The sequence below is a fragment of the Lepus europaeus genome, chromosome 10 (genome assembly GCF_033115175.1).
Source record: "Lepus europaeus isolate LE1 chromosome 10, mLepTim1.pri, whole genome shotgun sequence".
Taxonomy (NCBI): Eukaryota; Metazoa; Chordata; class Mammalia; order Lagomorpha; family Leporidae; genus Lepus; species Lepus europaeus.
The window spans coordinates 3,699,301-3,714,582 of record NC_084836.1 but is presented as its reverse complement, the minus strand read 5'-3'; the positions used below and the strand labels follow the sequence as shown (position 1 = coordinate 3,714,582).

At 54.7% G+C, this 15,282-nt stretch overlaps 1 protein-coding gene across 2 annotated transcripts in view; it reads right to left on the bottom strand.

Annotated features, from left to right (window-relative positions):
* Positions 1-125: 125 nt before the first annotated feature.
* The window catches only part of SMC1B (structural maintenance of chromosomes 1B), a 77,649-nt gene continuing 62,492 nt past the window's right edge, over positions 126-15,282 (bottom strand). The window contains exons 19-25 of one of the 2 annotated variants that reach the window (XM_062201915.1): positions 10,179-10,277; positions 6,359-6,515; positions 5,786-5,940; positions 4,705-4,856; positions 3,583-3,652; positions 1,240-1,350; positions 126-445 (exon numbers count right to left, since the gene is read on the bottom strand). In XM_062201915.1, coding sequence (XP_062057899.1) covers positions 344-445; positions 1,240-1,350; positions 3,583-3,652; positions 4,705-4,856; positions 5,786-5,940; positions 6,359-6,515; positions 10,179-10,277 — 846 coding nt within the window. In that variant the 3' untranslated portion in view covers positions 126-343. The remainder of the gene's footprint in view (positions 446-1,239; positions 1,351-3,582; positions 3,653-4,704; positions 4,857-5,785; positions 5,941-6,358; positions 6,516-10,178; positions 10,278-15,282) is intronic. The other variant, XM_062201916.1, reaches the window with a different exon arrangement.

Below are 15,282 nucleotides of genomic sequence, written 5' to 3'. Positions count from 1 at the left end.
CCACACTCGCTGCGTCTCGGAAGTCAGCTGTTACTCCCAGCGTCAGACAAACCTAAAAAATTTATTTGGCTTCTAAAACTGCACGGTGGAGACCTCTGAGATCACGTTTTTATTGCTAGGTCAGTGTTAACACGCAGTTTCTCAAACAGCCTCCCATAAAACCAGCTCCAACAGCTGACCGACTCCCCTGTAACTGGCGTCACTCGTAACTGAAGAACCAAGCGTTTTTCCCTTAAAGGTGCCAGGCGAGACGGCATGGACCTCTGTTCTGACCGGCTTGTTTCAGGGGCGAGCCTCATCCAGTGCCGTCAGACACCAGCAGGCGGGAGCGCGGGGACGGCTCCTAACGGGACTCGCGCTGCCTCCTGCCGCCCTCTTGGCCGTCCGTGTCCGGATACTGAGAGAGGTCGAGGGTCAGGACGCGACTGAACATGCAGTCGTCTTGCTGGAGTGGAGAGAAGGCAGAAGTCAGTGCCCTGCTCGGGGACGCGTCTCGGGCAGCCTGGGCTCACCTCACACAGGGGGCTTCCCGCACCCCACTCCCCACAGCTGCCAGGTACCAACATGGCAGCCAGGCTTTGGAATCGTCTGGTGTGAGAATATTTTTTTTCTTTAAAGGAATCATATTTCTTGAAAGGCAGAGCTACAGAGAGAGCTTCCATGTGCTGGCTCACTCCCCAACAGGCTGCAGCAACCAGGGCCGGGCCAGGCCAAAACCAAGAGCCAGGAACAACTTCCGGGTCTCCTGCGTGGGTGCAGGGGCCCGAGCACTCGGACCACCTTCCACTGCTTTCCCAAGTACATTAGCAGGGAGCTGGACCGGAAGTGGAGCACCTGCGGCTGGATGCCAGCAGTGTTAGCCCACAGCGCCAGCCCCGAGGGCGTCCATTTCTCAGGCACCGTATTCCCAGCTGGTCCCCGGAACGGCCACGCCGAGGGCACCAGGCTACGTTTTTATCTTGGCAAAAAGGAACCCTCAAGAAGGAAAAGCTGTCAGCGCTGAGTGGCCCGGGCCGTGTTGCTCGGTGTTTTCAGTGGGTTTAAGAAAGCTGTGTTCAGGTTCAGAAGTCCGAGGAGACCTGGGTGTCCAGTCCGCTTTCTTCATCGTGGCTGCTTCCTACAGCACGGTGCGCTGTGACACACGGCATGCTGACAGCGTGCCGTGTGTCAGACACACAGCCTCTGCAGGTGTCAGTCTGGGACCTGTGAGCAGGACGGGGGCTGCCTGGGGGGCCTCACCTCTGGGTAGACGCCGATCAGGGCGTCCGCTCTGGAGTAGAACTCCTCCTTCAGGGAGATGACGACCATCTGGAGCTGCTCCCGAGTCTGCTGCTGGATGTAGCTGGACACCTGGGCAGGGGAGAGCAGGCTGCAGGCGGGAGGGCGCGTGGGGCAGTGGCTGCTCCCGGCTGGGCGGACCACACCTGCCCCTGCTAAACCCCGCACAACCGAACAGCTTAGAGTCTAGAACTTACAGAACAAAGCTCCAACTTGAATATGTCTTTTTTAAAAAATGTATTTGACAGAGTTATAGACAGTGAGAGAGAGAGGTCTTCCTTCCATTGGTTCACTCCCCAAATGGCCGCAATGGCTGGTGCTGCGCCAATCTGAAGCCAGGAGCCAGGTCTCTCTCCCTGGTCTCCCATGCGGGTGCAGGGGCTCAAGCAATCAGGCCATCCCTCCTGGGCCGCAGCAAAGAGCTGGACTGGAAGAGGAGCAACCAGGACTAGAACCTGGCACCCATATGGGATGCCAGTGCCGCAGGCAGAGGATTAACCAAGTGAGCCATGGCGCCGGCCCCTTTATAACAAAAATTAGCACTTAGATGTTTTATGAGGGTGAAGGGCTGGACTTATACTGGGAGCTTCTGGCTTGCCAATTCAAAGCCTGAAGATGGGAGAACTATGGTGGGTACGTGCGTACTGTGGGCATACGCATCGTGTCATTACATCAGTTGGGTTAGAAGTGAACCTGGGTGCCGGTGCTGTGGTGTAGCAGGTACAGCTGCTGCCTGCGGTGCCAGCATCCCATATGTGCACGGGTTTGAGTCCCAGCTGCTCCACTATGGCCTGGGAAAGCAGAAGATACGGCCCAAGTCCTTGGGCCCTGCATCCAGTGGGAGACCCAGAAGCAGCTCCTGGCTTTGGATTGGCCTAGCCTCAGCCATTATGGCCACTTGGAGAGCGAGGGGGCGGAAGACGACCTCTAACTCTGCTTTTCAAATAAAATCTAAAAGTGAACTCTGCCACCTTCTGGAAACTCAACACCAAGGAAATAAGCCTTACAGAGACACGAGACTTGGCGTGCACACACAGGACTGAAACTAGCAACAGGCTAACCAGCTCCTACTCGCCAACTCGGGTCCCGGTGAGAAGCTGGTGTCTCCCGTGCCCAGACTCCAGCTGTGCAAGCTGCGACGGCAGCGTCACGCGAGGAAGGAAACTTGGCAAAGGGCTGAAGGCACCAGGCACTGCAGCGGCAGAGGCAGTGGCTGGGGTAGTGACGGGAACCTGGCGGGGCCGGGCAGGGAGACGCGGCACCCTGACCACAAGAGGGCGCACAGGTACCGCTTCCTGAGACAGCTGCCCTGCGCACCGCGCACTCAGCTGCGCACCAGACCTAAACGGAGGTTTCACTAGAAGACGGGCACTGGGCAGAGGAGAGGCAAGCAGAAAGGTGGTTCCCCCACGGAGTGCGCGAGCCAGAGGCCAACGTGAGGGAGCCTCCCCAGCAGGCAGGCTCGCTGGCAGCCCAGGAGACCAGTGGGGCTCTCCTTGCTGTTGACCAGGAGCTCCCAGCAGCCTCTGGGCGGAGTCGCGGCAGACACTGGCAGGAGGGGCACCCCTCAGCCACGCGCTGACCTTGGCGTGCCAACGAGCTTCTGAGACTTGCTCGAGGGGCAGTGTCAGCACAGAGGTCAGCTGGGGACGTCTCGCTGGGATCGGGGAGGTAGGCTTTGGGACGTGAGGATGTTATTTAAGGAAGTTATTCAACTACTTGTTGACCCCCGAGAGCCAGGACCTCTCTGCCGGGGACGGCTCTGCCGGGAGTGACGCTGGGGACTCCCGCGTCGGGGAAGACTGCCCCAAATCGCCTTTGGACACAGGGACACCTCGAGAGCGTGGACACTGCTGCCCCACTTCCCTGGCTGTTGGGGGTCGCCTGCCTTCTGCCTGGGACCTGAGCTTTGCTGCTGAGAGGGGAGGCCCAAAGAAACTCACTTTGGGCCGGCGCCGTGGCTCAACAGGCTAATCTTCCGCCTTGCGGCGCCGGCACACCAGGTTCTAGTCCCGGTCGGGGCACCGATCCTGTCCCGGTTGCCCCTCTTCCAGGCCAGCTCTCTGCTGTGGCCAGGGAGTGCAGTGGAGGATGGCCCAAGTGCTTGGGCCCTGCACCCCATGGGAGACCAGGAGAAGCACCTGGCTCCTGCCATCGGAACAGCACGGTGCGCCGGCCGCAGCGCGCTACCGCGGCGGCCATTAGAGGGTGAACCAACGGCAAAGGAAGACCTTTCTCTCTGTCTCTCTCTCTCTCTCACTGTCCACTCTGCCTGTCAAAAAAAAAAAAAAAAAAGAAACTCACTTTGCCGATGTTGGTGTTGTCCAGGGCCGCGTCCACTTCATCCAACACGAAGAACGGGGCAGGCCGAAAACTAGAAGAACAAATGGCAGTCTGCTTTGCTTTACGAAAGAAGGACTGGCAGCACACAGTGAGGCACGTTCTTCTGTCCAGGTGAACCGGACGTCAGCCAGCCTGCACCCGTGTCCCCTGCGCCAGGCGACGCTGGGGTTGGTCGCCCTTTCCAAACACTGCTGTGGCTTCCAGGGGAGGTGGCCAACTTCCTGCCCCCTGCTGCTGCCAGCTGGCAGGCCCGCCCCTGAGCTCCGCGTGTTGCCTCTGCCAGCTCCCTTGGTGACGTCACTGCTCTCAAGACTGGAACGGACCCGGCTGCTCCATCCTGTCCTGACCTGCACCTCCCCTGTCCAGCCGAGTCTCTAACAGCACCTCAAACGCGTCCCAAAATCAAACTTCCCACCTACCCCTCAACACCTATTCTGGTCATTCCCGTGGCTGGCAGCTGTCAATCACTCTGCTGATTGGGCCCAAACCGAGAGTCACCTTTGACTCCTTACAGCCCACGTGCTGTGTGCCTTTTCCAAATACATCTTTTAAAAAGACATTTGAAAGGCAGAATGACCGGCTTGGGGGGAAGGGGGAAGAAAGAGATCTTCCATCTGCTGGTTCACTCCCTAAATGGCCACAATAGCCAGAGCTGAGCCAGTCCAAAGCCAGGAGCTTCCTCTGGGTCCCCCACGTGGGTGCAGGGCCCCAAGGACTTGGGCCATCCTCCACTGCTTTCCCAGGCGCATTAGCAGGGAGCTGGATGGGAACCAGCACCCACACGGGATGCCAGCACTGCAGGTGATGGCTTCCAGCCATGGCCCCAATAAATTTTAAATGGCTGAGCAAGAGAGATGCTTCTAACCGCTAGCTCAACCCCAGATGCCCACAACAGGCCAGGCCAAAGCCAGGAGCCACGGAACTCCCATTGGTTCTCCCACACGGGTGGCAGGACCTGAGCACTTGGCCCGTCTGCCGCCGCCTTGGGCACAGCAGCAGGAAGCTGGCCCAGCTGCAGAGGAGCCGGCACACAGCCTTGGTTTCTGCTGTGACACAGAACCGTGTGGCTGTCTGCGGCCTCACCTGTGAACGGCGAACAGGAGCGCCAGGGCCGCCACGCACTTCTCTCCCCCGGACAGATTGTCCATCGGCATGAAGCGCTTGCCCGGGGCCACGCAGTTGTAGCTGATTCCCTCCAGGTAAGGTTCTTCAGGGTTCTCGGGACTAAGGAATGCCTGAAACACACATCATTTCTTCAGCAACGAGAACAGCAATTGGTAAACCTCAGCCCGGCGTCGCAGCAGAATTTACATGCCAAACATTCTGTTGGTTAGGTTTTCCTCCAGTGTGATGGAAGACACAGGGCCCGTTACTAATGTATTCAGTTCTACACCCGTTGGGACGCCAGGGTTCCCAGGCAGGGAGAACATCCTAACACACCCAGGGATCCGCCAGACTGCCGCCAGACTGCCACGCGAAGTTCAGCAGCCCAGGCCCCCAGGCTTAAAAAGACACCAAAAAACCTCCCCAAAAACTGTCTTCATTCAGTTCACTCACTGGCCTCTCTAAAGACATCCAGCGAGCACCTGTTACGGGCCAGGTGCTACAAATACGGAGAACGAAGTTGAGATCCTCGGCTCTCATCCAGGATCATCAAGTCTCAGTCACAAAGGAATCGGAGACAGCAAAGCAGGCACAGCTGCCCGCCACACTCACTTTACACAGCTACGTGCTGGCTGCTGCAAGTGGGATGCCGGTGGCTGGGTGGGACTCCTGCCTTTGCTACTCTGGGCAGCTCCACAGATCAGCTCGTTCCCCAAGGACCTCCATATTACCCCCACCTTCACCCCAGAGAGCCACAGTTCTATAAAGTCACATCACAGTCAGGCAATAGGATTTTAGATCTGAAGAGAACCTGGGAACCAAGTGATCTAACCCACTCATGTTTTGGATGAAGAAACAGGCTTGGAGAGGTCTGGACTGGTCTTGGCTGGCCAGTGTTGACTCACTGGGCTCTAGAACAGAGAACTGATCTTTGAGAACTGACTTTGTCCCCAGAGTGAGGCACTCAAACAATGGGGCAGTGATTACTTCCCAGTGGAAGAAAAAAAAGCCCCACACGGATCCAGGTCCCCACGCGGACCGCAGGGTGGGCAGCACGCACCTGGGCACTGGTGTTTCTGCAGAGTTTCTTGTAGATCTGATCGATGGAGACTGAGACGTGCTCAAAGCACCGGCTGAAAAGATCGTATCTCCTCTTCTTCACTTGTTCAAACTCCTGCCTGCACATTCTGGCTTCCTTCCTGCTGGCCTCAAAGGCTGAGAGAACCAAGGGTCTTTGCTTAGAGACCACCGAGGGGCTTCTTACTTAAACTACAAAACACTCTCCAAGTTGGACTTTCAGTCTGTCTTGAGTCAATCTACCTTCAAAACCAACTCAACCAGCAATTCCCAGAGCTTAGCTCTTACAAATGATGAGCCCTTTTCAAACAGGACTCATTTCTAAAGTACACAAGTTCTGAGAGTTCTTGCCTATTTTGTGTTTTTTTGACAAAAGATAATTATCTGTTCTAAGATAAGCAATAAACCCAGTTGTAAGTTAAAGACGTTTTTAAAAAGGAAGCCACCAGCGATTGAGTATTAGAAGCACACAGTAACATAAGGCATCAGACAGGACTGGTATGTGTTACGGGAACCACAACGCCCACAAACAGGATCTCGTCAACTAAAACCTCACCATCTGTGGATTCTTGGAACTTGTCTCGGACGGTCTTCAAGTTCTCCAGGGCGCGCAGGTTGGGGGCTGCCGTCTTCAACAGGGTGTCCTCCTGGGACGCCACCTGCTGCAGCAGGAGCCGAAGGTGGGTCTCGACCTCTTCGTCCGACTGCAGAGCCTGTTATTGGCAAAGAGCAACACCAACTGGCACAGCTTCTAGAGCCAAACTGCCAAGACAAGGCACACACACTGGACCTGTCGCCACCGGCCCAGCCCCTCTGCATCCCCTTCCTTCCTCCAGGCCCTGGGCCTGGAGCTGCAGTCACGCCCCAGTAATCCAGGCTCTTAACGGCTCTAGGGTTGTCTATGCTGCTCTCCCAGACTACGCTGTATCTCCTTATTGTAACCTGGCTACACAGCAAGAGTTCACATGTTACCTTCAGGCTACACTGATCATCCACTCTGTATCAGTGACTGAAGTCGATGGGAACTCTGCTGCTAAAAAGCTCACAAGAAGACGGAGACAGAAGCGGGCATCTGCAACAGGGTGCAGGGCCCTCCAGTCCTGCAGGTGGGGGACTGCGCCGCAGAGACCCAGCCCAGCTACAGGGCAACGTTAAAACCGGAATGACGGACACAACTAGCATGACTGAGAGGGAACAGACAAGTGTTGTAGACATGCCCTTCCAGAAAAGTCGTCTGGGCCAGCTGGAAGAGGTCCGTTACACGCCGTGAGCAGCAGGGTCAGGCTGCTGCAGTGCCAGGTCGAGTCCTGGCTCCTCCAGCTCTGACCCAGCTCCCTGCACCTGGAAAGGAGCAGGTGGTGCCCGCCCGGGAGGCCCAGACAGAACTCCGGGGTCCTAGTTTCCGCCAGGCCTGCCTCGGCTGTGACAGGCATTTGGGGAATGTAACAGCACATGGAAGACTGATCTTTGTCGCTCTGCCCTTCAAGTAAACAAATGAGTAAAACTTAAACATGACAGAAGTGACATTTTAATTCACTGAGAAGAGCTGGTGTGTAGCAGGAAATAGCCGCGCCACCTGTGACGCCGGCATCCCATACGGGCGCCGGTTCAAGTCCCGGCCGCTCCACTTCTGATCCAGCTCCCTGCTGTGGCCTGGGAAGGCAGTGGAGTGGCTTCAGTCTAGCTCAGCCCTGCCTGTGGCAGCCATCTGAGGAGTGAGCCCGGGGATGTCAGAGCTCTGTCTTTCCCTCTAACTCCGGCTTTCAAATAAAATAAATCTTTAAAAAAAAGATAAAAGAAAATTGTTTCTAAGAAGACTGCTTAACTTGGATACTTAAAAAATATATTCTTACCTCATACCATGTATTACAATAAATCTGATTAAACAAAAGAAAACCATAAATAAGAAGAAAATATTTAGAAATATCTACTCAGTAATGTGGAAAAGGATTTTTTTTTTTTTAAACAGGCAGAGTGGACAGTGAGAGAGAGACAGAGAGAAAGGTCTTCCTTTTGCCATTGGTTCACCCTCCAATGGCCGTCACGCTGCGGCCGGCGCACTGCACTGATCCGAAGGCAGGAGCCAGGTGCTTCTCCTGGTCTCCCATGGGGTGCAGGACCCAACCACTTGGGCCATCCTCCACTGCCTTCCCGGGCCACAGCAGAGAGCTGGCCTGGAAGAGGGGCAACTGAGACAGAATCCGGCGCCCCAACCGGGACTAGAACCTGGTGTGCTGGCGCCGCAAGGCGGAGGATTAGCCTATTGAGCCGTGGTGCCGGCCATGGAAAAGGATTTTTAAAATACAAAAGCAAAGGGAGACGATACTAAACAGAAGACTACAAAAAAAGACTACCCTGTTGTCCAAAGGTACTGCAAAGAGTGGAACCAACCTACGAAAGGCGTGAACAGCACAGGAAAGGAAATCCGAGTGCTGAGGCTGTGGCCACGCAGCACGGCTCTCCCAGGCTCCCATTCCTACCCGCTGTGCTGCTCGCCCGCTCACCCACCTCCCTCAGCGGTCCTGTGCCACCACTGGGTGGCCCTGCCTGGTCTAAGGTCCAGTCTGCCACCCGTCCCCCTGCCCAAGTGAGTGGCCCAGGAATAAACCTGGATGACCCCATTCAGGCCACTGTGGCGCGGTGGACACTGGCTGAGGCTCTTCAGGAAAAACCTCTCTTCAGTCTTGGAGAACACCATTTGGAAGGCAGGCCCTCTCTTCTCTGAAGGCTGTGGCTCTGAGAGCTAACGAGGACCGCAGTGTGGCTCACAGAAGTAGCGCCAGGACGAAGCCAGCACACAGAGCAACCACTGCAGCCATGGCCAGGTTGCAGTCACCTGTCATGCTCTGGGAGGGGCCCGTGCCAGCCGAGGGTGCTGCTCTGGGACCCGGACGGCCAACGCAGGACACTGGGTAGTCGGCTGCTTTGTTTACTGTAGGGCTTCGTGAAGCCTTCCACCATGCATGAGCATCTCCTGAGAGCGCTGACTGCTGTCTCCTGACCTATTAACAAACGGTATTTGGGCTTTCGTCCCTGGTTCCTAGCACAGGGCTCCTAAAACCCTGACTAGTTCTAGAGTGGCAAGAATGAGAAACGTCTTTGGTTACTCATGGTAAGTCCTTCTCAGCGACCCCAAGTTGATGCTGGTGATCTGATTCTTGTGGGACCAGGACTGGTGACCAAGGAATCACCATGGGATTGACTGGAAATTTCAGCCACCCGCCCTGGGGGGGGAAGGAAGGCTGGAGATGGAGTCCAATCACTAATGGCCGATGATCTCATGCAGGGGTGGGAAACCTTTTCTCTGCCAAGAGCCATTTGCATACGTACAGTATCACTTGTGGCCAAATTATCAACTTACAAACTAGCCTGTTATGGGGCCGGTGCTGTGGCACAGCAGGTTAACGCCCTGGCCTGAAGCGCCAGCATCCCATATGGGTGCCAGTTCTAGTCCCAGCTGCTCCTCTTCCGATCCAGCTCTCTGCTGTGGCCTGGGAGAGCAGTGGAGGATGGCCCACGTCCTTGGGCCCCTGCACCAACGTGGGAGACCAGGAAGAAGCTCCTGGCTCCAAATAGGCACAGCTTTGACCGTTGCGGCCATCTGGGGAGTGAACGAGCGGATGGAAGACCTCTCTCTCTGTCTCTACCTCTCTCTGTAACTCTGACTTTCAAATAAATAAAATAAATCTTTAAGAAAACAAACAAAAAAAAACTAGCCTGCTACAGGTTTCCTGACTCCTGAGGCCCAGCTGTAGTCGTTGTGGCAGGGCCAGGCCCAGACTTCCCACTCCTGACCATCATGCCCACGTAATGAAGACTCAGTCAGGAGAGCTGCCAGGTCGCTGAGTGCATGGAGAGGCGGGGAGGGCTGCGTGTGCCCGGGGGGACCTGGGGACGCTGCACCTGTTCCCACACCTGGCTTGTGGCGCTCTCTCTTTTGGCTGTCACCATGCCAGCAAGTGTAAGTGCTCCTCTCCTCTGAGTTCTCTGAGCCACTGCAGCAAATGATCAAACACGGGGAGGGGTTGCGGGAACCTCAACGTATAGGTGATCGGCCAGAAGCTCCAGAAGCCTGGACTTGTGCCTGGTGACAGAGAAGGGACAGCCTCCCGGGACCGCGTGTGTGCTCTGATGCTGACTGTAGGGGACGGCGTCAGAACCGAGCTAACCAGCGTTCAGAGATCTGGGTAACTGCTCGGTGTGCAGAGGCCCCCATATTTAGTGTCAGAAGTGTTTAGAACCATTTCTTTCTCCTCTGTGTATTTTTTTCAAAACTAGCAGGACTCTTTAGCACGTGCACTGTCATTTAAGAGGGGTCCTGCATATTCACTCGGTGTCACCGTGTTGGTCACAAAGAACAGAAATCTTTCACTCACCTTCAAGTCCCCTCTGAGAGCGCGGTAGTCGATTTCAATGGCTTCTTCCTTCTCGTAGATGTCAGTTGTTGCCTGGGTACTTTCTGCTTCGGTTCCCAGCTGAAAAATACACACCAGGCTGTTTCCTCGGTGGCTGAAGTGGGGGGTTTCTCTTCGTCCATCCACCCCAGCCCCTCAGCAGTGCGTCACCACAGATCACGGGCTGACACCTTACGAGGCCACGATGTTGGCCTTGGTCTCGATGCAGCTGCACTGTGTGCCAGGGCCCTGTTCCAACCACACAGGCCTGCGGCCACAGCCACCTGGGCTGTGTGCGCCACTTCACCTCCACCTCTACTCACCGGCTGCCTTCCCTCCGGTCGTCCTGGCCTCCCTCTAAGGTGGCAGACTCCCTGCTGCCAGAGCACTGTGTTCCCTCTCCAGCTCTTCTTTTCCATATACCCACACTGGACACAGATACTCGCCCTGCTTATCACCTTGTCAGCTTGCTCATCCCTCCCTACTAGAATGGGACGGAGGATTTCTGGCTGTCACGTTCACTGCTGTACTCAGTGCCCAGGCCAACGACTGACAAAATATTTCAATTTCAATATATGTTACTCTCCGGACAAAGGAGGGAGTGGGAAAGAAGGGACAAATGAATGTGCAGTTGTTCTGCTGCAGGCTGGCGTTGGTGTAATGCTGATACCCAAAATAAAGACTCAGAACTGAAAGAGAAACAACTGTCAGTCACTCCTTTGTAGATATTCTCAGCTGAATCAAACTCAAAGGAACCACTTTTAGAGTTAAACGTACATTTTATATATTATACATTATGTTAAAACAGTGCACACAGCACTTGAACTTGAATTCAAAACGTAATGTTGAACCTGATTCTCGTGATTCCCATTTTGAGATTCAACAGCCTCCTTAATAGTAAACTTTCAGGTAAGCCATCTGGGGCCCTACTACCTAAACTGGCACCCACAGGGGATGCCGGTGCCGCAGCCTGGGGCTTTACCCTGACACACACAGCGCCAGCCCTAGCTGTCACATGCTTCCATGTTTTGGCAACTGTGAATGCTGCTGCTATATACATCTAAGTGCAACACAACTTTTCAGCCCCTTTGGGTAAATGCTAAATAGAATTTACTGTTTAGTAAAGCTGATATGGCAAGAGTTTGTTGGCTGGTGCCACGGCTCACTTGGCTAATCCTCTACCTGCGGTGCCGGCACCCAGGATTCTAGTCCCGGTTGGGCCGCCGGATCCTGTCCTGGTTGCTCCTCTTCCAGTCCAGCTCTCTGCGTGGCCCAGGAAGGCAGTGGAGGATGGCCCAAGTGCTTGGGCCCTGTACCCCATGGGAGACCAGAAGGTAGCACCTGGCTCCTGGCTTTGAATCGGTGCAGCGCGCCAGCTGTAGAGGCCATTTGGGGGGTGAACCAACGGAAGGAAGACCTTTCTCTGTTTCTCTCACTGTCTAACTCTGCCTGTCAAAAAAAAAAAAAAAAAAAAGAGTCCATGTAGCTTTGTAACAAACGGCCATGCTGCCTTCCACAGTTGTCACGCGAGAGCTCCTGCAGCTCCACATCCTCCGTCGCTGTCAGTGCTCTAGGTTCTGGCCATTCCAGTGTGTGTGCAGTGGCATCTCGTTGAATTTTCCTGATGCCATATGATGTGACATCTTTTAAATTGCTTTGATGCATTGTTGAATCAGGTTTTCTCATTCTTAAATTTTAGGAGTGCCTTGTGTATTTTGGATAAATCTTTTATCAGCAATGTCTTACAAATATTCTCTCCCAGTCTTAGCTTATCTTTGCATCAGTGCCTTTCCAGTATCTCTTACAGAGCGTAAGTGTTTCATGCTGGTGAAGTCCAGCTGACCAGTTACTCAGGTCACTGACTGTCCCGCTGGGTGTCTGAAAGGACATATCCAGCACCTGTCTGGCGTGCTCGGAGCTTCTGTGCGGAGCTTCAGTGTCTGTCCTTCACTTGGGACATTATTCTTCATCACTGTCTCAAATACTGCTTCTATTGCTTCTTTCTCCTGGGACGCACGCTACATTTGGTGTGGCTGTCCTGTCATTTCTAGAAAACGTGTTCTTTTCTCCTGCAATCTTTTTTTCTTTTGCTTTTTAGTTTTGGAGGAGCTTCTAGAGATATCAAGCTCAGAGACTTTTTCAGTGGCATACCCAGTCCACCGACGAGCCCACAGGAAGCATCTTCACTGCTGTTACTGTGTTCACTCTATCATTGCTTTTTGGTTGGTTCTTAGAATTTCCATGTCTCTTATGTTTCCCACCTGTCCTTGGGTGCTGTCTACATTATTCACTGGAGTCTTTTTTTTTTTTTTAATTTTTGACAGGCAGAGTGGACAGTGAGAGAGAGAGACAGAGAAAAAGGTCTTCCTTTGCTGTTGGTTCACCCTCCAATGGCTGCCGTGGCCGGTGCGCTGTGGCCAGCGCACCACGCTGATCCAAAGGCAGGAGCCAGGTGCTTCTCCTGGTCTCCCATGGGGTGCAGGGCCCAAGCACTTGGGCCATCCTCCACTGCACTCCCGGGCCACAGCAGAGAGCTGGACTGGAAGAGGGGCAACCGGGACAGAATCCGGCGCCCCGACCGGGACTAGAACCCGGTGTGCTGGCGCCGCTAGGCAGAGGATTAGCCTGTTGAGCCACAGCGCTGGCCTCATTGGAGTCTTAACAATATCTATTTTCTCCTGGCAAACTTCTGTCCTTGGGCCATAAACTTCACATGTGCTTCTCGGTTGTTTTTCTTCCTTCGATGTGACACAATGACCGGAGCTGGCTGGAGTTGGCTATTTCCCTTTGCCAAATTAGTTTTTTTTTGTTTTTGTTTTTTGTTTTTGACAGGCAGAGTGGACAGTGAGAGAGACAGAGAGAAAGGTCTTCCTTTGCCATTGGTTCACCCTCCAATGGCCACTGCGGCCGGCGCGCTGCGGCCAGCGCACTGCGCTGATCCGATGGCAAGAGCCAGGTGCCTCTCCTGGTCTCCCATGGGGTGCAGGACCTGACTTGGGCCATCCTCCACTGCCTTCCCGGGCCACAGCAGAGAGCTGGCCTGGAAGAGGAGCAACCGGGACAGAATCCGGTGCCCCGGCCGGACTAGAACTCGGTGTGCTGGCGCCGCTAGGCAGAGGATTAGCCTAGTGAGCCACGGTGCCGGCCCCAAATTAGGTTTTAAAAACCTCTGGAGGTTAGGTCTGGCTAAAAGTTCCTGCTGAGGGTAGACCGTGTTGAAAGGCTTCATCAATTCTTTTGAGTGGGTTGTTATAAAAACCTGAGCCAGGCTGGTGCCGCGGCTCACTAGGCTAATCCTCCGCCTGCGGCACCAGCACCCCGGGTTCTAGTCCCAGTCGGAGCGCTGGATTCTGTCCCGGTTGCCCCTCTTCCAGGCCAGCTCTCTGCTGCGGCCCAGGAGTGCAATGGAGGATGGCCCAAGTGGTTGAGCCCTGCACCCGCTTGGGAGACCAGAAGCACCTGGCTCCTGGCTGCGGATTAGCACGGTGCGCCGGCCGCAGCGGCCATTCGTGGGCGAATGAACGGGAAAAAAAAAAAAGACCTTTCTCTCTCTCTCTCTCTCTCTCTCTCTCACTGTCCACTCTGCCTGTCAAAATTATAATAGGCCGGCGCTGCGGCTCACTAGGCTAATCCTCCGCCTTGCGGCGCCGGCACACCGGGTTCTAGTCCCGGTCGGGGCACCAATCTTGTCCCGGTTGCCCCTCTTCCAGGCCAGCTCTCTGCTGTGGCCAGGGAGTGCAGTGGAGGATGGCCCAAGTGCTTGGGCCCTGCAACCCATGGGAGACCAGGAGAAGCACCTGGCTTCTGCCATCAGATCAGCGCAGTGCGCCGGCCGCAGCGCGCCTACCGCGGCGGCCATTGGAGGGTGAACCAACGGCAAAGGAAGACCTTTCTCTCTGTCTCTCTCACTGTCCACTCTGCCTGTCAAAAAAAAAATAATAATAATTAAAAAAAAAAAAAAAACCCGAGCCGGGGCCTGCCCATTCTCTGCCTTCTGGCTCACCATGAGATCTTCTTCCACTTGCACTCCACCACCTGCTATGGGTGGCTTTTTTTTTTTTTTAATATTTATTTCAAAGTCAGAATTACAGAGAGAGAGAGAGAGAGGGAGAGACAGACAGAGAGAGAGAGATAGATATTCTTTTTTTAAATTTTTTTTTTTTTTTGACAGGCAGAGTGGATAGTGAGAGAGAGAGACAGAGAGAAAGGTCTTCCTTTTTGCCGTTGGTTCACCCTCCAATGGCCGCTGCGGACGGCGCATCTTGCTGATCCAAAGCCAGGAGCCAGGTGCTTTTCCTGGTCTCCCATGCGGGTGCAGGGCCCAAGGACCTGGGCCATCCTCCACTGCCTTCCCGGGCCACAGCAGAGAGCTGGCATGGAAGAGGGGCAACCGGGATAGAATCCGGCGCCCCAACCGGGACTAGAACCCGGTGTGCCGGTGCCGCAAGGCGGAGGATTAGCCTGTTAAGCCACGGCGCCGGCCGAGAGAGAGATATTCTATCTACTGGTTCACTCCCCAGATGGCTGCAACAGCCTAGGCTATGCCAGGCTGAAGCCAGGAGTTCATCCAGGTCTCCCACATGAGTGGAAGGGGCCCAAACACGTGGGCCGTCTTCTGCTGCTCTCTCAGGACATTAGCAGGGAGCTGGATGGAAAGTGGAGCCACCAGGACAGAACTGCAGCCCAGATGGGACTGCTGCAGGTGCCGGCTTTACCTGGTGTGCCACAACATTTGCACACAGGCCTTTGACAGACACAAAACCTGTAACAGGCCGTTTGGACTTTGAACTTACAAAACTGTGAATTAAATGAACATTTTAATCTATTTAAGTGAGCTGCCTCAGGTATTTCATTGTAGTAACAAAAAACTGATTAATACATCCTGAAACAAATGTGCAAAGTCTCATGGGGTTGGCACTATGGTGCAGCAAGTTAAGCTACTGCCTGCAGTGGGCGTCGGTTCGAATCCTGCCCGCTGCACTTCCTATCCAGCTCCCTGAACTTGTGCCTGGGAAAGCAACAGAAAGACAGCGAAAGTCCTTGGGCCCCTGCCACCCACGTGGGAGACCCGAAGAAGCTCCTGGCT